General features: G+C 47.5%; 1 protein-coding gene across 1 annotated transcript in view; it reads left to right on the forward strand.

The window, feature by feature from the left end:
• Window positions 1-14,912, forward strand: part of POLD1 (DNA polymerase delta 1, catalytic subunit) — a 28,092-nt gene extending 13,180 nt beyond the window's left edge. Inside the window, exons 13-27 of the mRNA XM_066627850.1 lie at window positions 423-614; window positions 719-807; window positions 1,698-1,814; window positions 2,242-2,355; window positions 3,063-3,210; window positions 5,661-5,756; window positions 6,219-6,356; window positions 7,626-7,801; window positions 8,089-8,241; window positions 9,738-9,840; window positions 10,722-10,854; window positions 11,801-11,914; window positions 13,164-13,216; window positions 13,587-13,684; window positions 14,583-14,912. Coding sequence (XP_066483947.1) covers window positions 423-614; window positions 719-807; window positions 1,698-1,814; window positions 2,242-2,355; window positions 3,063-3,210; window positions 5,661-5,756; window positions 6,219-6,356; window positions 7,626-7,801; window positions 8,089-8,241; window positions 9,738-9,840; window positions 10,722-10,854; window positions 11,801-11,914; window positions 13,164-13,216; window positions 13,587-13,684; window positions 14,583-14,679 — 1,821 coding nt within the window. The 3' untranslated portion in view covers window positions 14,680-14,912. The remainder of the gene's footprint in view (window positions 1-422; window positions 615-718; window positions 808-1,697; window positions 1,815-2,241; window positions 2,356-3,062; window positions 3,211-5,660; window positions 5,757-6,218; window positions 6,357-7,625; window positions 7,802-8,088; window positions 8,242-9,737; window positions 9,841-10,721; window positions 10,855-11,800; window positions 11,915-13,163; window positions 13,217-13,586; window positions 13,685-14,582) is intronic.
• Window positions 14,913-19,460: the final 4,548 nt, after the last annotated feature.

A 19,460-nucleotide genomic window follows, 5' to 3' on the forward strand; every position in this document is an offset into this window, starting at 1 on the left:
CCTTTCTATACCAACCACCCCCTAATACTTCCACCACCTATAAAAGACTAGGCACACTCAGCACATACAGAAGGAAACATTTGCTCCAATCCTTCCTTCCCATGTACCTCTTTGTTGCATCTGTCACCAGGCTTTTGTTGCCTGACAAAGTCCAAAGATGGCAAAGAGTTTCAGTGGTACATTCCCAAGGCATGGAAATTGAGCCAGCTTGGTCAGAAATGAACCTGTTTGCATACACCGTATTGACTTGTGTATGTCATTCTGGTTCTTGTTAGGGTTGGGAATGAACAGCCCTGGGTTTTGATTTTGGTTTTGATTTCAGCCTGGAATACCCATTAATCTTTTGCTTTTGTTTCTCCAAAGGCAAAGGTGCTTTAGCTTTTGAATCTGCAACCTTTTTCTCCTCCCCTCCCCCCTCGCAGAATGGGTCCGATCAGTCACGTAGGCGGCTGGCCGTGTACTGCCTCAAGGATGCCTACTTGCCTCTGCGGCTCTTGGAGAAGCTCATGTGTGTAATCAACTATATGGAGATGGCAAGAGTCACCGGTGTCCCCCTCAGCTACCTTCTGGCACGAGGGCAGCAAATCAAGGTTGTCTCCCAGCTTCTGCGGCAGGTGAGGCCGGAGCTGGAGGCCAGGAAAAGGTTTAGGGCTGCCAGGCTTTTGATCTTGTATCCAAAACTTAGAAGACATCAAACTGACTCTCTGTCCTCCCAAAGGCCATGAAGCAGAATCTGGTGATGCCAGTGGTGAAGACGGAAGGTGGGGAGGACTATGCTGGCGCAACCGTTATTGAGCCGCTGAAGGGGTAAGACCTAAAGGAGCTGAAGCTGGGGAAATGAGCCTCCCCTGACTCAGGCCAGGAAAGGGGGTGGGGTAGACTTGCTTCTTGCTCTGGTGCGTTGACTGAGTTCACACAGGGCTGCTGTTAGCTGGCATTGGATCTGGGGCAAGACAGCTGATTTTTAAAAAATCTGTAGTGGAAATGCAGCCATACATAGGCTAAGACTGAGGTCCCCAAACTTTATTTTGTAATAAATTTGTTTTGTACTGTGTAGTTTGTTTTGTCATGGCCCGGGCCCCCTGGAAGCCCAGGCCCTGGGGATTTTACCCTCCCTGCCCACCTGTGTGAGTTCACTCAAGAGGAATAACTGTAGGGGGTCGGCAGCCAGGACAGTGAAAAGAAGAGGGTGAAGGAACAGTGGGAATGAGAGACTCTGAGCCTGGACTGCTCAGTTCTTGCAAGGGGTGGAGCAATGAGGCCCTCGTTTTGAGGGGTGGGTTCTGATAGCATCGAGTACAGTGAGGTGACAAGACTTTTTATGCCCACTGATGGGGAGAGATGGAGCAAGGGAAAGAATTTGAACACTTGTGTTTTCTGGGGATCAGAGGAGAGTGACCGGAGTGGGGTGTCCATTATGACAGTGAGCAACAAAGGGCAACCGAGACCAGGGGCCCTGGGATACCTTCTCTGTGAGAAAAGACTGGCTCATTTGGGGTCTCTTAGTTTAGAAAAAAGGTGACTAAGCAGTGGCCTAATAGAGGCCTATATATTTAGCTTTTGGGCTCCTAAGAAGGATCTGGGAAACGGGATGCAAGACTCAGTGGTCTTTTGTTCGGATCCAACACTGCTCTTCTTATGATGTTAACAGACCTCCCTACTTTCTTCCTTCCCCTCCCCCCATTTTTCTTGTTCAGTTATTATGATGTGCCCATAGCTACCTTGGACTTTTCCTCCCTGTACCCTTCCATCATGATGGCTCACAACTTGTGCTATACCACACTACTGCAGCAGGGGGCAGCTGAACGCTATGGGTGAGTGGAGGAGGATGTATAGTTGCTGGGCTGCAACTGTATGGTGGCTGGGCTGCACAGGAAATTGAGGCAGAGTGTAGCCTACCTGTGTGATAAACTACATGACCACACTGCAGCCCTTTGGGATGGGGGAAAGGATTTGTTTCACATGCTGGTGACTGCAGGCTGACCTTAAGGAATGCCAAGTTTCCACCCTACTTCCTGCTGCCGTCCTGCTTCCTGTCCCCTCCCTGAGGCTCCAGAGAAAGGGGTTAGCTCTTCTCCCCCACTCTTAGTGGAGTGTAATTCATGAGGAAATTTTGGGGGGGTGGGAGCTAACCAGATATTTCCAGAGAGGACAGTGGACGGAGTCGGGTGTGCAAAAACGGTATAGTTGCACTAGCACATTTTGTACCCCGTGACAGATCATTTGCCTTTTTCTTGGTAGGCTTTCATCGGAGCAGTTCATCCGCACCCCAACAGGGGACCATTTCGTGAAGGCTTCTGTCCGCAAGGGACTGCTGCCTGAAATCTTGGAGAACTTGCTGGCTGCCCGCAAGAGGTGAAACAGGAGAAACCTTTTCCAGGGGTTCAGAACAGTTAGATGAGGGGAAGACAGGCCAGAGTTCAGTGGCAGAGGACGGGCTTTGATTGCACAAGGTCCCAGGTTCTATCTTTGGCGTCTTCTTGTGAGGCAGAGCTGAGTTCGGCCTCTGAATCGGTGGCCCTGGAGAGCCACTGCTTATTAGTATTGGGCTAGCTGGCCTGGTAGTCCAGCTCAGTATGAAGGAGCCAGCTTCTCTGCTCTTTGAGGAACGAGTTCCAGGTTTCCCAGCAAGGATGTTAAGGGGGCAGTAAGATTTAACAGGTTCAGAAAAGGAGCAGAAAGAAGGGTTAGATTGGCCTTGTGGCTGGGAAATTGGGGCCAGATCTAAAATGCTTGGCTTCCAGGAGAGGGAGTGGGTACTAAAAAGCTGGAATAGGGGCCAGAGTATTTGGGCTTTGAGGGATATGCGGGAAGCACAGTGTATATAGCCAGTGCACGGAAGCTAGAAATTTGGAGACTAGAAAGAAACAGGCAGAATTCTTTGTTTTCAAAATGTCAGGCTTGTGCATGGGGGTTGATGCCACTCGTGGCTGGGCATTCTGGTCTTCTGACGTGATAAAATATTTTCCATGCAAAATGAGGACTGGTCGGAGGGGCCAAAGTGGACTGATTATGGTCCTTTCCTCTCCTGCACCTTTTTGCATCGTCTGTTTCTGACTCAGGGCCAAGGGAGAGCTGCAGCGGGAGACGGATCCCTTCAAGCGCCAAGTGCTGGATGGCCGGCAGCTGGCCCTGAAGGTCAGCGCCAACTCCGTTTATGGCTTCACGGGGGCCCAAGTGGGCAAGCTGCCTTGCCTCGAGATCTCTCAGGTAACCCTGGCCTCTCTCAAAGTGCAGGAAGTTCTCAGTTCATGATATTTTATTATTACATGCAAATGTCACCAAATGCAGGAAATTGCTGCTACAGATTCCCCCTCTCTGTTATCAAATCGCTCCCTTGCATATCAGCAGAGGGCAAGGCAGATGATAATTAAGTTATCTCTCGTTTACTATCACTTTAGCTGGCTGAGTGAATTCCTATGGGCAGGCTTGTCCTGGCAATCTTTGGTCTGGCCTTACTGTCTGCTTGAGATGATTTATTAAGTGTAATTATTGAGCAAATATATTACAGTAGATTTGGGACAGACCAAAGGACGTCCCACCTCATGTGACGAATAATTAATGTTTTGGAATACACCAACACAAAATGTGACTATTGCTAGGCTAGGAGGGTGATGATGATGGTGCTGATCATTGTTGTAATAATTGTTGTCATCATCATCATTTGTATTTTTTTAAAGAGTTCAGAACAATTTCTCTCCATGGTTATGAGCCTTGACAGCTAAATGGAAACTCCATGCACAGAGGCATATGTCTCTAGATCAGGGGTCTCTAAACTTTTTGGCTGAAGGTCTGCATCGAATAGCAGGTACAGTGTCAAGGGCCGGAAAAAGAAATTAAAAAATAAATCTTAAATAAATACATTAGAGATGGAACTTGGATGAATTAATAAATGAATGGGCTCAAATGCCCAGGATTTCTTCAAGCACCAACACATCCCAAGAAATAAAGCACACACTTAAATGGCTCCCATTCCCCCACCCCAGAAGCACAACTCCAGTTGTGTTTGGTCAACTGGGCCAGAGGCTTTCAGGGGATCAGATGCTGGCCACGGGCCGGTTAGAGGCTGGCCATGGGCCGCATCTGGCTCCCAGGCTGGGGTTTGGAGACCCCTGCTCTAGATGCCAGATGCTTGGGGAAGACCAGCTTGTGAGCATCTGGTTGACCATTTTTGGAGCCAGAATGCTGAATTGGAAACAGCTCTCCAGGGTTTTAGGCAGGGGTCTTTCCCAACCCTAGCTGGTAGTGCCTGGGATTCAACTTGGGACCTTTTTCATGCTACAGTCCCATTTGGAGACCCATCAAAGCCCAGGCCTGAACCTTTTCTCCTGACAATGCAAGAGAAGCTGTTTTTAGGCCTCATTTGAATACTACCCACATGCAAACGTATGCAGATTTATTCTTCATTTTTTGCATTTTTGTACTGCTCTTCCTCCAAGGAGCTCAGGGGCTGTGTACATAGGTACTACCTTTTCTCCCCACAACAACTGTGTGAGATAGGTTAGGCTGAGAGAGTGACTGGCTCAAGGTCACCCAGGAAGTTTCATAACTGAGCAGGGATTTGAACCTGGATCTCCCAGATCTAACTCTTGAACTGCTTTCCCATCCTGGCTCTCAAAATATACTGCATTTTCCTCCGAGAACTCAGGGCAGTTTACCTGGCTCTTCTCTCTCCTTTTATTCTCGAAAAAACCCTGTGAAGTATATTAGGCTGGGAGAGAGTGACCCAAGGTCACCCAACATGCTTCATGCCTGAGCAAGGGTTTGAACCTGGGTCTCCTTGGCCCAACACTTTCATCACTATACCACATTAAAATGTTAGTGCTTAACAGATTGCAACAGCTGCTTCACTGGGTCAGAGCAAATGCTCATTTACAACTCACACGTTCTTCCTCACATTTACCAAAAGGGGGGGAAAAAACCAGACCAGCCTTTGTTGGCGCAGTCATTACTGCTCACTGTGGCTGGGGTGAAGTAAAGCTCTCTTTTTAGTCCTGTCAGCTAGAAATGAGCTGCGGTGGGATGAGTTCCTCCACTGCTTGCGTAACATCTGCATGGGAAGTGGAGGCTCCTGAAATGTTAATAACTGTTGCCAGAAAGTTCTGCTGGCCCTTGGGAACCTTGCCTGGTGTGAGACTATATATGGACCTGCTTCTGAAAATGCCATTGGGTTGGCTTCTGAGGAGTGCAAGCAGATGGATTCTTATTGAAACTAATTTCCTCCCCTCCCTCCTCACTACAACAACCCTTTGCAAATCCACTCCTGGGGGATTGGGGTATCTTCTGGAGCAGGATAGGATATGTGGTATAGAGAGCTGCAGGGGGAAGGGGAGATGGGTGAAAATCTCCTTACCCTGTTCTCACTCCTTGTGCAAAGACCTATTGTTACTGGCAAAAATCACTTTTGTATGAATGTGTATTTTAAGCTTCCCTCTGGGCAGCAGGTTTTAAAATAGCAAGACTTTTTCTGGGCCAGTAGATCGGGCTATAGAGGTATTTGGGAAAGCTCAAGCCTGTGATGACTTTGAGTGGGGATGGTAAAGCATCAGTGGGCCAGAGATACAAGTAGAGATAGTGGGTGAGGTCCGGTCTCAAGCAATGGTAAGAGTGAGCCCCTCCCCCCCAAGCGTTTCGTGTCTCACTTTTTTCCTCCTGTCCAGAGCGTGACCGGATTTGGGCGTCAAATGATTGAGAAGACAAAACAGCTGGTGGAATCCAAGTACACCATTAGCAATGGTTATAGTGCTGATGCCAAGGTGAGAGGGGAATAGGTGTTCTAGATAGACTGGAGGGTAATACCACGGATGAGAGAGAGGTTGGAGGATAGCCTACTTCCTTGTGGGAAGAAGTTCCATGAAGGACAATACCCCACTGTTAGATTTAGTACTAGCTGACTCTTATAACTTATCTGGTATTGGCCTCCTCTGACCTTGCTGCTGCCTCTGGTAATGTTTTCTTGTTCAGGATGGCTGCAGGGAGGGAAGGAACTGTAGGTGAGAGAGAATGGCAGGGAAGAAAACTTGTAATGCAGCTGGAAAGATGATGGGTGATAAACAAAGGGATGAAACAGAAGCTGTGAAAGGAAGGAGAGAGCTGCAGTGTGTGGCTTGTGGCGGCAGCTGCTAAGCCTAGCTGTGAGCAGCCAAGAGCAGAAGTGTGGGCTACACAATGGTGGGTCATAGTTTCCAAAGATTTAGTCTAGTCTTATGCCATCACAGGTGGTCTATGGAGACACGGACTCTGTGATGTGCCGCCTGGGTGTGCCGTCAGTCGCTGAGGCCATGGAAATAGGCAGGGAAGCAGCTGCCTGGGTCTCCAGCCATTTCACTCCTCCCATCAAGCTGGAGTTTGAGAAGGTGAGTTGGGTGATGGACCTCTCCCTTGCTTCCAATAGGTAGAGGTAATAAAGCCTGCCTTTGGGACAGATTTTTGAAGAAGGGGGAAAAAAAAAACACACACACCACATACTTAATGCAAGGTCCTCCATGCCACATACAACACAAGATTTCACATACCTAATATAAGGTAAGAAGAATCATGCTAGTATAAAGGGAGAAAAGAAAGAAGGGAAATTTGAGATGCCAGGAAGAGAGGAAGAAGATGTGGAAATAGCAATGCTTCCTGTAAGTCAGTGGGTGCTGTTGAATATCTTTCAACACTTGACCATATTAAAGAGCTTGCCTGTGACTCTGTTTCACACCTCATGTAACTCCCGAGTGAGTTGCTGAAAGGCAGACATGCATCTGTGAGTCTCTAGCTGTAGGACGGGCTAAATTTCAGTAGAAAAGTTCTAAAACTCCTTCCTCCCCTGAAGAAGCCCAAGCTAAATGTTTACGTCTGAGAACACTTATATATGGAACTAAGCAGTTCTGCTAGTAGCTGTCAGGCCAGAAACTGCTCTGCACGAAAAACCTTCCAACAGTGTGTTCTATATCAGTAATTTTTCAAGCAGTGTGCCATGGCACATCAGTATGCCGCAATGGTCTGCAGGTGTACTGTGGGAGTTTAGGGGAGGGTCCTATATTAGTAGGGCCATTGGAGTATGTGAGCCCATATCCGGCAGTGCTGTGTACCTTGTCAATAGTAAAAAAACAGATGGTGTGCCTTGACAATTTTAGTCTTTTCTCAGTGTGCCATGAGATGAGAGAGGTTGAAAAATCACTGTTTTATGCAGAAAAGAATATGGCTTGGTGCATCGCTTGAAAAGCTTGTGTGTCAGACACACTTGTTAAGAAGAGCGATCAAGGCAGACACTGTGCACATGATCTGACATTCTTTGCATGACACTTGTGAATGGCAATTCAAACCATTTACAGCCTTCTGCATTTCATAGAACGTTTTGGAAAGTTACGCCTGGATGACTCATCCTCTTCACTTTTTCCCCCCCTTGGCTCTGGCTTGCTGACACTTGCTAACCATGAAATGATGTAACTTTCTTTGCAAAATGCTGATTGTTCTTATTGCTGGCTACCAGTGTTCTCCTTTTGTATCTCAATTTTTTTTTCCTAAGTAAACAACTAATGTTTTTTAAGACTCAATAAAACTTTTGAAAGAGGTGTTGGCTTCCATGCCTGGAGGCTCATACATGGATCTCTTGCTGTTTCCTCAATCTGCCTACCTGCCAGGTGTACTTCCCCTACCTTCTGATCAATAAGAAGCGTTATGCCGGCCTGTACTTCTCTTCCAACCCTGACACCCACGACAAGATGGACTGTAAAGGCATTGAGACTGTGCGTCGAGACAACTGCCCCCTAGTGGCAAACCTCATCAACACTTGCCTGCAGAAGCTGCTGATAGACAGGTCTGTGGATGTTTGAGAGGAAGCCCCATTCCAAGTGGAATTGGGCAGACTAGTGGCCTCTGAGTGGTAAGGTGGGGGACACAGCAGTGTGTGTGTAGTCTAGGGTTAAAAAATGTTTTACATTTCCTGGGTACCTGCTTCAAGAAGGAGATGGTTTAAAAAATGGTAGATTGTATTCCAAAATAATGTCCACCCCTTTTGGAATGCAAGCTCTTGCTTCCACTGGAGGCCATTCCCTTCTATGAAAACAGAAGAGTGTTAATGATCACCTGCACATCTTTCTGCAGGGATCCTACGGGTGCCGTGGCTCATGCCAAGGAGGTGATCTCTGATCTGTTGTGTAACAGAGTTGACATTTCACAGCTGGTGATCACCAAGGAACTGACACGCACAGCAGACGAATACGCAGGGCGCCAGGCTCATGTGGAGCTTGCTGAGCGGTGAGTGGAGAGAGGGAAGGAAAGGGTCTTTTTGCTTTTTCTTTCCCTGTCCTTTGGAGAATAGGGAGGAAGTGGGGATTGACTTCTGACCAGTTGCAGAAGAGTGCAAGGGTAGTGGGCTCTCAGTTCCAGACAGCCTGAATTCAAACTTGGAGTGAATGGGTTGAATTTATACCTTAAGGACCACCTACGCCCATATGTCCCGTCTTACCTTGTCCTCATTGTAGGCCCTTCCATGGGTATCCTTGCTTTTGGAATTACGGCAGGTGTCTAGCAGAAGTGGGTCTTTTCAGTTATGATGCACATGTTACAGTATACATTTTCTCTAGAGGCCCATTTGGTCCCTACATTATACTCTGTCAGATGCCAAGTTATAGGATTTTTGTCTCTGGCATTTGAGGATGTCTAAGGTGCTGGGGGAACCTTTCATAGGCAGATATATGCTGGCTGATAGGCTTATTGTTCTGTTAATTGTGTGCTTTTAAAAAAAAGTTTGGTTCTGGTGACACATTTTTATGAATATGTCCTTTGTTGCTTGGTGAGCTGCCTTGGATTGTCTTGATGGGAAGGTGGGATAGGTATGTTGTCAACTCTCATCAGCAGTAGGCCTCCAAGATCAGAGGCAAAAGATCAGCATTGCTTCCTGAGATCCTTTAACTGGAGCCACCTGGAATTTATGGAAATGTATGGAGTCTGTGCTTGACCACTGAGCTATGACCCTTCCTGGTGGTGTTGGTAAAGGGCACTGTGGGCCAACTGAGGCCTTGGTCTCTGTCCTCTTCTCCCCCCCCCCCCATATCTTTTCCCCAAGTGATGTGAGTCTGTCTCAGGACAGCGGAAAAAGGTGTGCGTGGGTGACAGGGCGGCCAGTGAGGCATGACTGAAGGGAAGGGCAGAAATAACCCTGGCTGGCACAGCTGCAAGTGGAACTGGCTGCCGCCCACCCCCTCTGCCCTGGGCTTCCTGTGCTGGCTGCAGCCATTTAGTCTGCCCCACACAGGCGCTCTGGCATAACAGCCTTGCTCCTTCTGCTTGGCTGCTTCACTGCCTCTCAACAAACAAGTGCTAAGAAGGCGAAAGTGACTGCACAGTTGTGTTTGTGAGGTACAACCAATGCCAGTTGCACTTGTTTCACTCTCTGACTTTTTTATTGTTTTCCTTCAGTTCATTTCTCAGCACTCACTGAGAAAACATGGTAATATTCTGTAATCATCCATTGGGTTGTATGTCAGGCTTTCCAGTATTCCATGTTGTTTTTTTAATTCTCTCCAGAACTTTTGGGGGACTTGTTCAAAGCTACCATTTTAAACTTCTTTCTCTCCTTTTTCTGCAACCCAGCTTGGTTCTGAGAGTGATCCTCGGGCCTCCATCTGCAGTGCTCTCCTCTGGTTGACATAACTGTGAGGGTTCATTTTGAGGGATCCAAATGCCATGGTTCTCCCCCACTGCCCACCATGGCAGTCCTCTGACGCCCATGACACTTTGCCTCCTCTTAGGATGCGCCGGAGGGATCCTGGCAGTGCCCCCAACCTGGGAGACCGCGTTCCTTACGTCATCATCGGCGCTGCCAAAGGCATTGCGGCATACATGAAATCCGAAGTGAGTGCAGGAAGGGGGATGATGGGCAACTGGGAACAAGAGCTGAGGAACGGTGTGTCTGGGGTGGTGTATTTTCAGGCAAGACAAAAGTGGTTGCAAAAAGTGCAAATGATGTTTAACGGTGAGAGTGTTGGACCAGAAAGACCTGGCTTCAAATCCCACTTAGGCAAGAAGGTCACTGGGTAATGTGGGGCTACTCACTCTCAGTTTAATATGTTTCCCAAGGCTATTATAAGAATTAAAACATGAGGTGGGGAAGGGAAGAACTATGTCTGCTGCTCCATAAATAAAAAATAAATTAACCCAGACCCCTAAGGCAGCTAAAAGCTTATGGACATTCATCATTGTGCTTCAAGAAATATAAAATATTGGTTGCAACTAGTTCACTGGGCCCCGGGAAGCAATTCCTGTTACAAATTTTGGAGCAGCTCATCTTTGGATTTAACGAATCCTCTGGGTGTTGTGAAGTAGTAGGATTCCAGTCTTATGCACACTTTCCTAAGAGTAAGCCCCATTATAGTTGATAGATTTACTTCTGAGTAGACATTGTGCTGTCTCTTTGGGTTTTGCCTCTTTCCTTTTCTTTCTCCACTGCTGAACTGATTGGACACAGCTGAAACACTTGGAGGGAAGTGTGTCCCTCTTTTACCCTTCGTCTCTAGTCCTCTTGGCCAGGGTCATAACCAACCTGAGCTTCTCATGTTACTCCTTATTCATGTGATCACATGTGCATGTGCACAGATATGTGCACCAACTTTTTGAAGGCTGGTGGTAGGGGTGTGATTGGGTAACAGCACAACAGAGAAGGAGGGGAGTGCTTTGTATGCTGGAGCATATGCAGCAATGTTTCCTGCTTATGTTGTTTCCCCTTTTTGCTTAAGGATCCCATCTATGTGCTGGAGAACAATCTGCCTATTGACACTCAGTACTACCTGGAGCAGCAGCTTGCCAAGCCCCTCCTTCGCATCTTTGAGCCCATTTTGGGAGAGGGAAAGGCCCAAAACATTCTGCTGAGTGAGTTTCATCTCTGATCTCCCACACAGAATAGCATTGGGGCAGGGGTCAGACTTTGCTTTGGAGAGCATGACCCATGGAGGAGAAGGAAATTGACCTTTCATCCTCCAAATCTCTAGGTACCCCAATCAGGCATGATGGGGAGGTGCTTATGGTGTGCAGCAACTGTTACCCTGCACATGCCTGATCTCAGAAGCTAAGCAGGGTCAGGCCTGGTTAGTACTTGGATGGGAGACCGCCTGGGAACACCGGGTGCTGTAGGCTTATACCATAGTCTTTCGAGACTGAAGGTTGCCAACCATGGCCTTTGGGGATTTAGGTACAGGCTGGTTTCCCTGTACATAGCCAGCCAGTCCCCCCCTCCCCCCAATAAGGTATCTTATGCCTTGGACCACTGCTTGGAACCAATTCGCCTCTTGCTTTAAAGAGGTGATGAATGCATCTTTAAGGTGTCTCTCACTTGTGCAGTGATGTAAATTATGTGTGGCTCAGAAGTCCTTCTCAGAAGGGAGGCAGACTGTCTTTCCTGTGACCTTTGGTTCCACTAGGAACTTGTTCATCTGAAGGAAACAGAGAGAGTTTCCATGATTAAACCCTACCCTGTGAATGAGCAGGTAGGGGGAAAGTGTGGGATATTTGTTTGGAGGGCTTTTTCTCACCCCAGGATATCTTCCTAGTTCCCCCAAATGCCCATATTTCACTTGAGCCATACAACAGAAGTCAAGTTTGATGCTCTCCAGCCATGCAAGTGAAGAGGACAGACAGTTGGCAGCATATAACGGTTCTTTTTATGGGGATGCTCCTAGGGGAATCTGGGTACCATCCTCTTTCCACCCAGTAAAGTTGTGGGCATTAAAAGACTCCTGAGTTTCCCTGTCCTAAAACATGTTTGTGGCAGCAACCCTGGAAGGACATGCGCTTGACCTTACATTTCCCTTCCTTGCAGAGGGGGAACACACACGTTGCAAAACGGTGCTCACAGCCAAAGTTGGCGGGCTCATGGCTTTTGCCACCAAGCGAAGCACCTGCATCGGCTGCCGGGCTGTGCTCAACCACCATGGTGAGAGGTCCCTTTCTCTTCACCCCAGCTTCCCTGCTGCTTTGCAGAGCCAATCAACAATAAGCTTGCCTTTTCCTCCCCCACCCTCCAGGCTTCTAACCAGCAGTATATGTTGCAAGTTCCTACTGCCGGAACTTGCCACAGAATGGGGGGGAGAGTGTGTGTGTGTGTGGGAGCTGTGCCTTTGAGCTTTTGTAACCAGCAGGAAAAACATATGGTTTGATTAGTACACACCAGACCTGACCTCTGCAGCCTTTTGTCCACTCCCCAGTTCTCCCTCTTTCTCAAGATTGCAGGTGGCAGAGAAGGGGGCTACTTTAACCATGAAATACACACTGATAATTATGTTTTCTGGGTTCCCTGGCAGGCATACAATGCTAACTGCCTAGCAAATGGGACTGGCCTGGCTTATGGAGTGGGGAGTGATTCCTAGTGGGTGATGTAGAGCAGGGCTGGATCAAGAACTCCTGTGTTTTCTGGGGACGCTAGTCAGGGAGAAGGGTGCTTGAGATGAGTGTCATTTCTCTCCCCTGCCCATCCTCCACCCAACACCATGCTGCACACTATACTAGTGTTTCACAAACTGGGTCAGGGACCCACTGTGTGGGTCACGAACCAATTTCAGGTGGGTCCCCATTCATTTCAGTATTTTAATATATTAGATATGATGCTACCATGGTATGCAACTGCATTTGGAGAAATGTTACAGACCTGTACTTTTAACAAACTACTAGTTGTATTCTTTGAACAATGATCATAAATGGGACTTACTTCTGGGTAAGTGTGGCTAGGATTGCAGCCTAGGATTGTTAAAAAAAATTTTCCTGCTTGATGATGTCATTTCCAGTCATGACATCACTTCTGGCGGGCCCTGACAGATTCTCATTCTGAAAAGTGGGTCCCGGTGCTAAATGTGTGAGAACCACTGCACTATACCATAAGGTACAAGCAAGTGAGCCAAGCTGCCGTTGGAGGAGGGCCAAACCAAACACACCCACTCTGTCATCTGGATTAAAAGTCCCTTCCCAGACCAAAAAGCAGAATTCTGTGATTCCTGGACATAAGCACAATTCATCCACCAAACTTTCCTGAAAGTAATATAGTTGGGTATCTTTTTTCCACCCCCCCCCCCCCAAGATCTTAGTTGAGGCTATCTTTCAGAATGGGTGTGGGGAGGGGGTGCCGCAAGTTCTCAAGTGGTGTCAGAGAAGGGGGAGAAACACACATTCTGACTTCAGTGTTCTTCCAGGTGCAGTGTGCAAGTTCTGCCTGGGCCGCCAGTCTGAGCTCTACCAGAAAGAGGTAAGCAGATCTGCAGCAGGGTTTAGGCAGATTTTGCCCAGCATTAGAGCTCGCAAACATGCCTTACATCTTGCCTCGGAACAAAGAGCTCAGGATTGGGCTCTAAGTATGTAGCAGCAGAAACATTGGTCTTGTGCCCTCAAGGCTAGCAATTGTATTGAATCTGGATTGTAGTCTATAAAAGCTAATCCTACCAAACATGTGTAAGTCTTAAGTGTTCCACAAGACTCTAGATTGTCTCTGCTACTTCCCAGGGCCGTGGTTAGGCTTATAGGTGCTATATAAACATCCAGTGTTACTGCTCCTACAGTGATTAAGCCTTGATTTTGTCATCTTCCAACTTTTTTCTCTTCCCTTCTCTCCCCTCCAGGTGGCCCATCTGAGCTCTCTGGAGGAGAAGTTCTCCCGCTTGTGGACACAGTGCCAGCGCTGCCAAGGGAGCCTGCATGAGGACGTGCTGTGTACCAGGTGAGGGCCTGCCGCCCACCGCGCCCTCACATGCAGCACCAGTGCTTGCCTGTTCCCACGGGAGATTGGGCTGAAATATGGCTTTATGCCACCCCCAGGTGTTTACAGCTGCTTATCAGACTGGTCCTAGGTCAGCAAACAGATGGCTCCCACGGAGAAGTGGGGGGGTTGGGGTACTCCTGAAGATGTTTATTGCCTTTATAAATACAGCACCTGTCAGAAGACCAGGAGTGGGAGGGAGTGGAGAGAGCATGAGCAGGAGAGGGTGAGAGAGCATGCACCTCCTGCTCTGACATGCACGGTGCCAGCTGCATTGTCTCGGTTCTCCAGAGGAGGAGTGGGTAGCATGTATAGACAAGGCAACATTGGGGACTGAGACCTAGAGCACGTGAAGCCAATTGACATGATAGAATCCTCAAGTGACAGAGTGGGCTGTACCACTTTGGACTTGATAGTGGACTTGATTTTTTTTGAATGCACCCCCATTTGGGGGGGAGGGGACAACCACCTTTTAACTAGCAAACCAGTTCAGCAGGCAAAGTTCCAGTATAGAACCTTTCTCCCTGCTGCACTAGCTTTATACTTGCAGGGAGGGGTGTTTTTTTCCCCTTTAATGTTGAAGAACACCCCACACCATAATCTCCACACCACCTTCACTATTCCTGCAATCTGAAGCGGTGCAACCCTTTTTAAAACCCCCCCCCCCATTCTTCTGCATGAAAGCAGGGAAGGAGCCACAAGTTCTGGGTTCTATTCTTTTCTGCAGAGAACCCCAGTCTCTTCTGTCAGGGCCCATAAGCACTCCTAGCTCTCCTGCTAGTCTCCTATAGATTTCCATCTCTCATCTATTCCATCTCATGCCCACCACTGAACTAACAATCTTTGTCTCCTCCTCCAGCCGTGACTGCCCTATATTTTACATGCGGAAGAAAGTGCAGAAGGACCTTGATGACCAAGAAGTACTTATCTCCCGATTTGGCCCCCCCATGTGGTGATGTGTCCTTCAACTCTTTTTCATCAGACCGAATCCTCTCCACCATCCTCGCCTTAAGTGAAGACAGTGTGCAGTCTGGAACCAGCACTGGGAAAAGTTGCCCCCAACCATGACATACTGTTCTGGGTGTATGACTTCCAGTGTCGCCATTAGGGGTTAGAAGGACTTGGAGAGTTGTGGGAAAAGGTGTCATACTTGGCCTGTTGACGGCCCCTTTGAGAGAATGGTTGTGGAACTGTGTTTGTAATATGAATTTCTACAAATAAAATTTTTCCTTATTTTTGTTTCTTACATGCATGTAGCTTATTTGGGGTAACTTGAGATGCTGAACTTTATGGAAGAGGTAAGAGAAGGAGGCCAGGACTCTCCTGAGTTCTTGTGGGAAGATGAAATGTATGAGTTGGGTGTAAGGACAGTTGTAGACAACATGTTTGGATTTTCAAAGAGTGTTTGTTGTAGATCAGGGGTGCCCAAACCCCGGCCCTGGGGCCACTTGCAGCCCTTGAGGACTTCCAATGCAGCCCTCAGGGAGCCCCCAGTCTCCAATGAGCATCTGGCCCTCCAGAGATTTGCTAGAGCTCACACTGGCCTGACGCAACTGCTCTCAGCATGAGGGCGACTGTTTGACCTCTTGCACGAGCTGTGGGATGAAGGCTCCCTCCACTGCTTGCTGTTTCACATCTGTGATGCAGTAGCAGCAGCAAAGGAAAGGCCAGCCTTGCTTTGTGCAAGGCCTTTTATAGGCCTTGAGCTATTGCAAGACCTTCATTTATTCATTCATATATAAGTTCATCTTTAATATATACATTATGTAAACATATGTAAATTTATTCAGATTTTAAATGTAAATTAATTCTTTTTCCCCAGCCCCCGACACAGTGTCAGAGAGATGATGTGGTCCTCCTGCCAAAAACTTTGGACACTCCTGTTGTAGATTAAAGGGAGTGTGTGGCCATTGTGGGGGATGGCTCAGTTATTGGTGCTCCTTGGTTCTGTTCAGCCTTGCAGCAGGTTCTGTTTTGCTCTTCCTATTTGAGCGGGTGTGGGTGGGATATGTACACGGGACCAATCACAGTGGGCCCAACTGCCTTGTGGCAATCTTGAATCCCAATTGAGCAGGGATTTACACCCATGTCTGCCCACCACCCCTAGGAGCGATTTTATAAAGGTATAACCATTTAAATTAATTGCTGATAGCTGGCATTCTTTTGGTGGCACCATTTGTTGACTGCAAACTGTGTGGACAGGGGGTGACAAGCTGGGTAGCACGAAATAGGTGAAAGGCATACAGTAAATGCTCAGGAGTAATTTATGGTTTTCCTTATCACAATTTGTGAATGCGTGCATGAGATGGTGGAGGAGGGGAGAATGAGAACCAAGGTTAATAGAATAAGGTGAGGTCAGTACATAGGAAGAACCACTGGTCATCTCAGAAGTCGGTCAGTATCTAAAGTGACAGCTGACCAACCTCATAACTAAATTCAGATCTCCCATGTATTTGGAATACCTCTTTATCCTCATAATCCATGAGGACAAGAAACTGGGATTCGCGTGGCCTTGGGCCAAGTGATCCACTCTTGGCCTTGGTTTTCCAGCTGTAAAATGGAAGCATTAATTACTTACTTTACAGGACTGTTGTGAGGCGTCATATGCATTCCATGGTACACTGTATTGTAGTGGTTCTCAAACTTTTAAGCACCGGGACCCACTTTTTAAAATGTCAATCTGTCGGGACCCACTGGAAGTGATGTCATGATCAGAAGTGATATTGTCAAGCAGGAAAATTTTTAACATCTCCCATACAACAAAGTCAGATAAAATCAATCAGTTAATTAAGGAAGGAAGTAAATTAGAAGTTTACAATAAATTTAAAAATTTATTTGAAATAAAGAAGAACCCTCCTAACCCTCCCAAGCAGCTGCTGGTCTCTTAAAAAAAAATTCCCCCAATATTCCAAAGGCTGCAGTCTTAACCACACTTACCTGGGAGTAAGCCCCACTGACTATCATTGTTAAAACGTACATACATAGTAGCCTGTCAAAAGTACCAATCTGTAACCTTTCCCCAAATGCAGTCACATGGTAGCATCAAAATACACACTGAAATTAATGGGGACCTCCTGAAATTGGCTTACGACCCATCTAGTGGGTACGGACCCGCAGTTTGAGAAACACTGCTGTATTGGATGGAAATAAGTCAGAATGGTTTTGTGTACTTCTAGTAGGAATTGGTTGTCATTCTGCTCTCTGAATACTTTTGCCACTGGTTGTACTCTCTCCCTATCTACCCCTATTGCAAACCTAGGGAGAATCAAGACATCAATCATACAGCTGGCGAGGGGAGGAGATTACTGGAGACAGAGCCAGCGAGGCTACTCAAGGCACCCTCATGTTCCCTGTTGAGCAAGGGCTCTTCCCCCAAGCTGGATGGAGGAGACGGCAGTGGGGAGATAATGCAGAAAGGTGTCTAAAGGAGATAACAGCCTTTCATATTCTTTCGCAAGTCATGAGCGCCTGCTTGGTCATTCACGTGAGCTTCCCTCCAGATGCTGATCTGGGAGAGGGGGTGGCATGGTGAGGGCTCCCTGGTTTTGTGACTTGCTGCACCTGCCTCCAGGATAGGAAGCACCAAATTAGGCAGGGCTTCCTGGTTCACTTATTAAAGTCTTTTAGCAGCTTTTAGACTGCAATGCTACACACTTACTGGGATGACTTCTGAGTAAACATACAGTATACAGCCTGGCACAAACTTTTGTGGACTAGAGACTGCTGAATGAAGTGTTATCCTCTGCCTACAGTGATGGAATTAGGGCTGGGTTCAAGTTCTGCCTCTTCAGTGAATAATCTGACTGACCAAGTGTGAATGCTTCTCGTCAGATGAAAAGGCCCTTTTAATTTAATTTTTTTCACATTTTTATACCACCCTTCCTCCAAGGAGCTCAGAGTGGTATACATGGTTCCTTCCTTGCTTTTGTCCTCACAACAACCCTATGAGGTAGGTGAGGCTAAAAGATTGTGACTGGCCCAAGGTGACCCAGGAAGCTCTGTGGCTAAGTGAGGATTTGAACTTGGATCTTCCAGGTTTAAGTCCAGCTCCTGGCTTTTTGTACACACAGGTAGAAAGCATAAGTGCATTTAATGTACCTACTTTTCTCTGCAATTTATAATGTTTAACAACTCTTTGACTCAGTGATGCAAATTCTCAACCCAATCCTATGCTTGTTTACTCAGAAGTAAGTCATACTTTAGCCAATGGGGCTCTCCCAGGAAACTGTGCATAGAATTGTAGCCGTAGTCCTTTGCTGGCCTACTTCTTGTGAGGTTGAGCAAGTTAAAGGATGGCAAAGTGCGAGTAGATTGATTCTCTGGGTTTAATGTTGGGATTCGAACAGTCTGCATGAAAGTGAATATCAGGCATGGGAAAACCCAACATGGCTTGACTCAAGTTGAGTGGTCATGTCACTGCCCCCCCCCGTGACTCAACTCATAACGGGGGCACTTTCTGAGTTGCCGAGTCACCCTTTAGTGACTCTAAAGGACTCGAGTTGCTACCCCTTAAATGCCCACTGCAGAAAAAACGGGGCTTGTGCTGGGCTCTCTGTGTGTTGTAGTTCTCTTTACTCACTTCCCTGCTTTCCCTGCCCATCTGTAAACAGGGTAGGAAGGGTGGGAGCGACTGTGAAAGAGTGGGGATGGAAGCGGCAAGAGGGAGAAGGGTCATGTGCAGCAGCTGCAAGGCTTACCAGGACAACCTGATCCATTGCAGTCCTAATCAGAAGTAGTTCCACTTTAGCTGGTCATTCAGTGAGGGTCCCCCTCCTAAGTAACAACAGAGCCAAGCCATGCATGATTACTGTGAACTCCTTCCCTGCCTCCTCTCTCCCCCAGGGTTGAATTGTCCCCTTTAAAAAGCCAGCTGTGGGAAAGACAGGGCTGCTGCCAGGCTCTCTCTGTGTGTGGGAGTTCTCTTTAACTATTCCCCTGCTGCCCCATCAGGGTAGGAGAGGTGGGAGGGACTGCATGAGAGCCAGATCAGAAGCGGCAAGAGGGAGGAGGTTCACAGGCAGGGAGGCTTACTAGGATGACCTGATCCTTAGCAGTCCTACTAAGAAGAAGTTCCACTTTAGTCAGTCATTCAATGACGGTTGCCCCATCTCTGCTCCTCCCTCAGCCAATGGAAATATCAGAATGCCCATCCTTTGCCAGTGATCATCTGTTCCTTCCTTCCCATCAGATACAGGAAAAAAGAGCTCAGTTCCACCTCCCCCTCCTGCTTGCATTAACCCTTTTCTTCCTCTCGGCTGGAACTCCCTGCTGCTCGCCAATTAGAATGCTTGCCCCATGAGGTTTTCTATGCCATGGAAATCAGGCACCCCCAGACACAGGCAGACTCAAGTCAGCATGCCTGGGGATGAGTGCTGAGTCGGGGGGCCTTGAGTCTTTTTCAGAGTCTTCTACGTGCATGACTTACAAGTCACAGAGTCACCCCAAATTATGCATTTTTGTGACTAGAGTTCAAGTCACTGACTCAAATTCCCAACACTGGTGAATATAACTGATATTCTGAGTGGACCCCCACTCAGAGACCCCCATTGGTGTAGGATTTCTGTGTCTGTTAGGGGATGGGTTACTACTAATCCCCTTTCCTTACATACTGAAAGAGATGAAGCTCTTATCCAGTCCTCATTGTCCACTAGACCAGTTCTTGGCTCAAGAGAACATTGTGAGGACCCAAGAGTGAAACTGTCATTCGTGCTGAGCTGCTTATCCTTTCAAAAATTAC

Source organism: Tiliqua scincoides, chromosome 5 (assembly GCF_035046505.1).
Source record: "Tiliqua scincoides isolate rTilSci1 chromosome 5, rTilSci1.hap2, whole genome shotgun sequence".
In the NCBI taxonomy this organism is placed as follows: Eukaryota; Metazoa; Chordata; class Lepidosauria; order Squamata; family Scincidae; genus Tiliqua; species Tiliqua scincoides.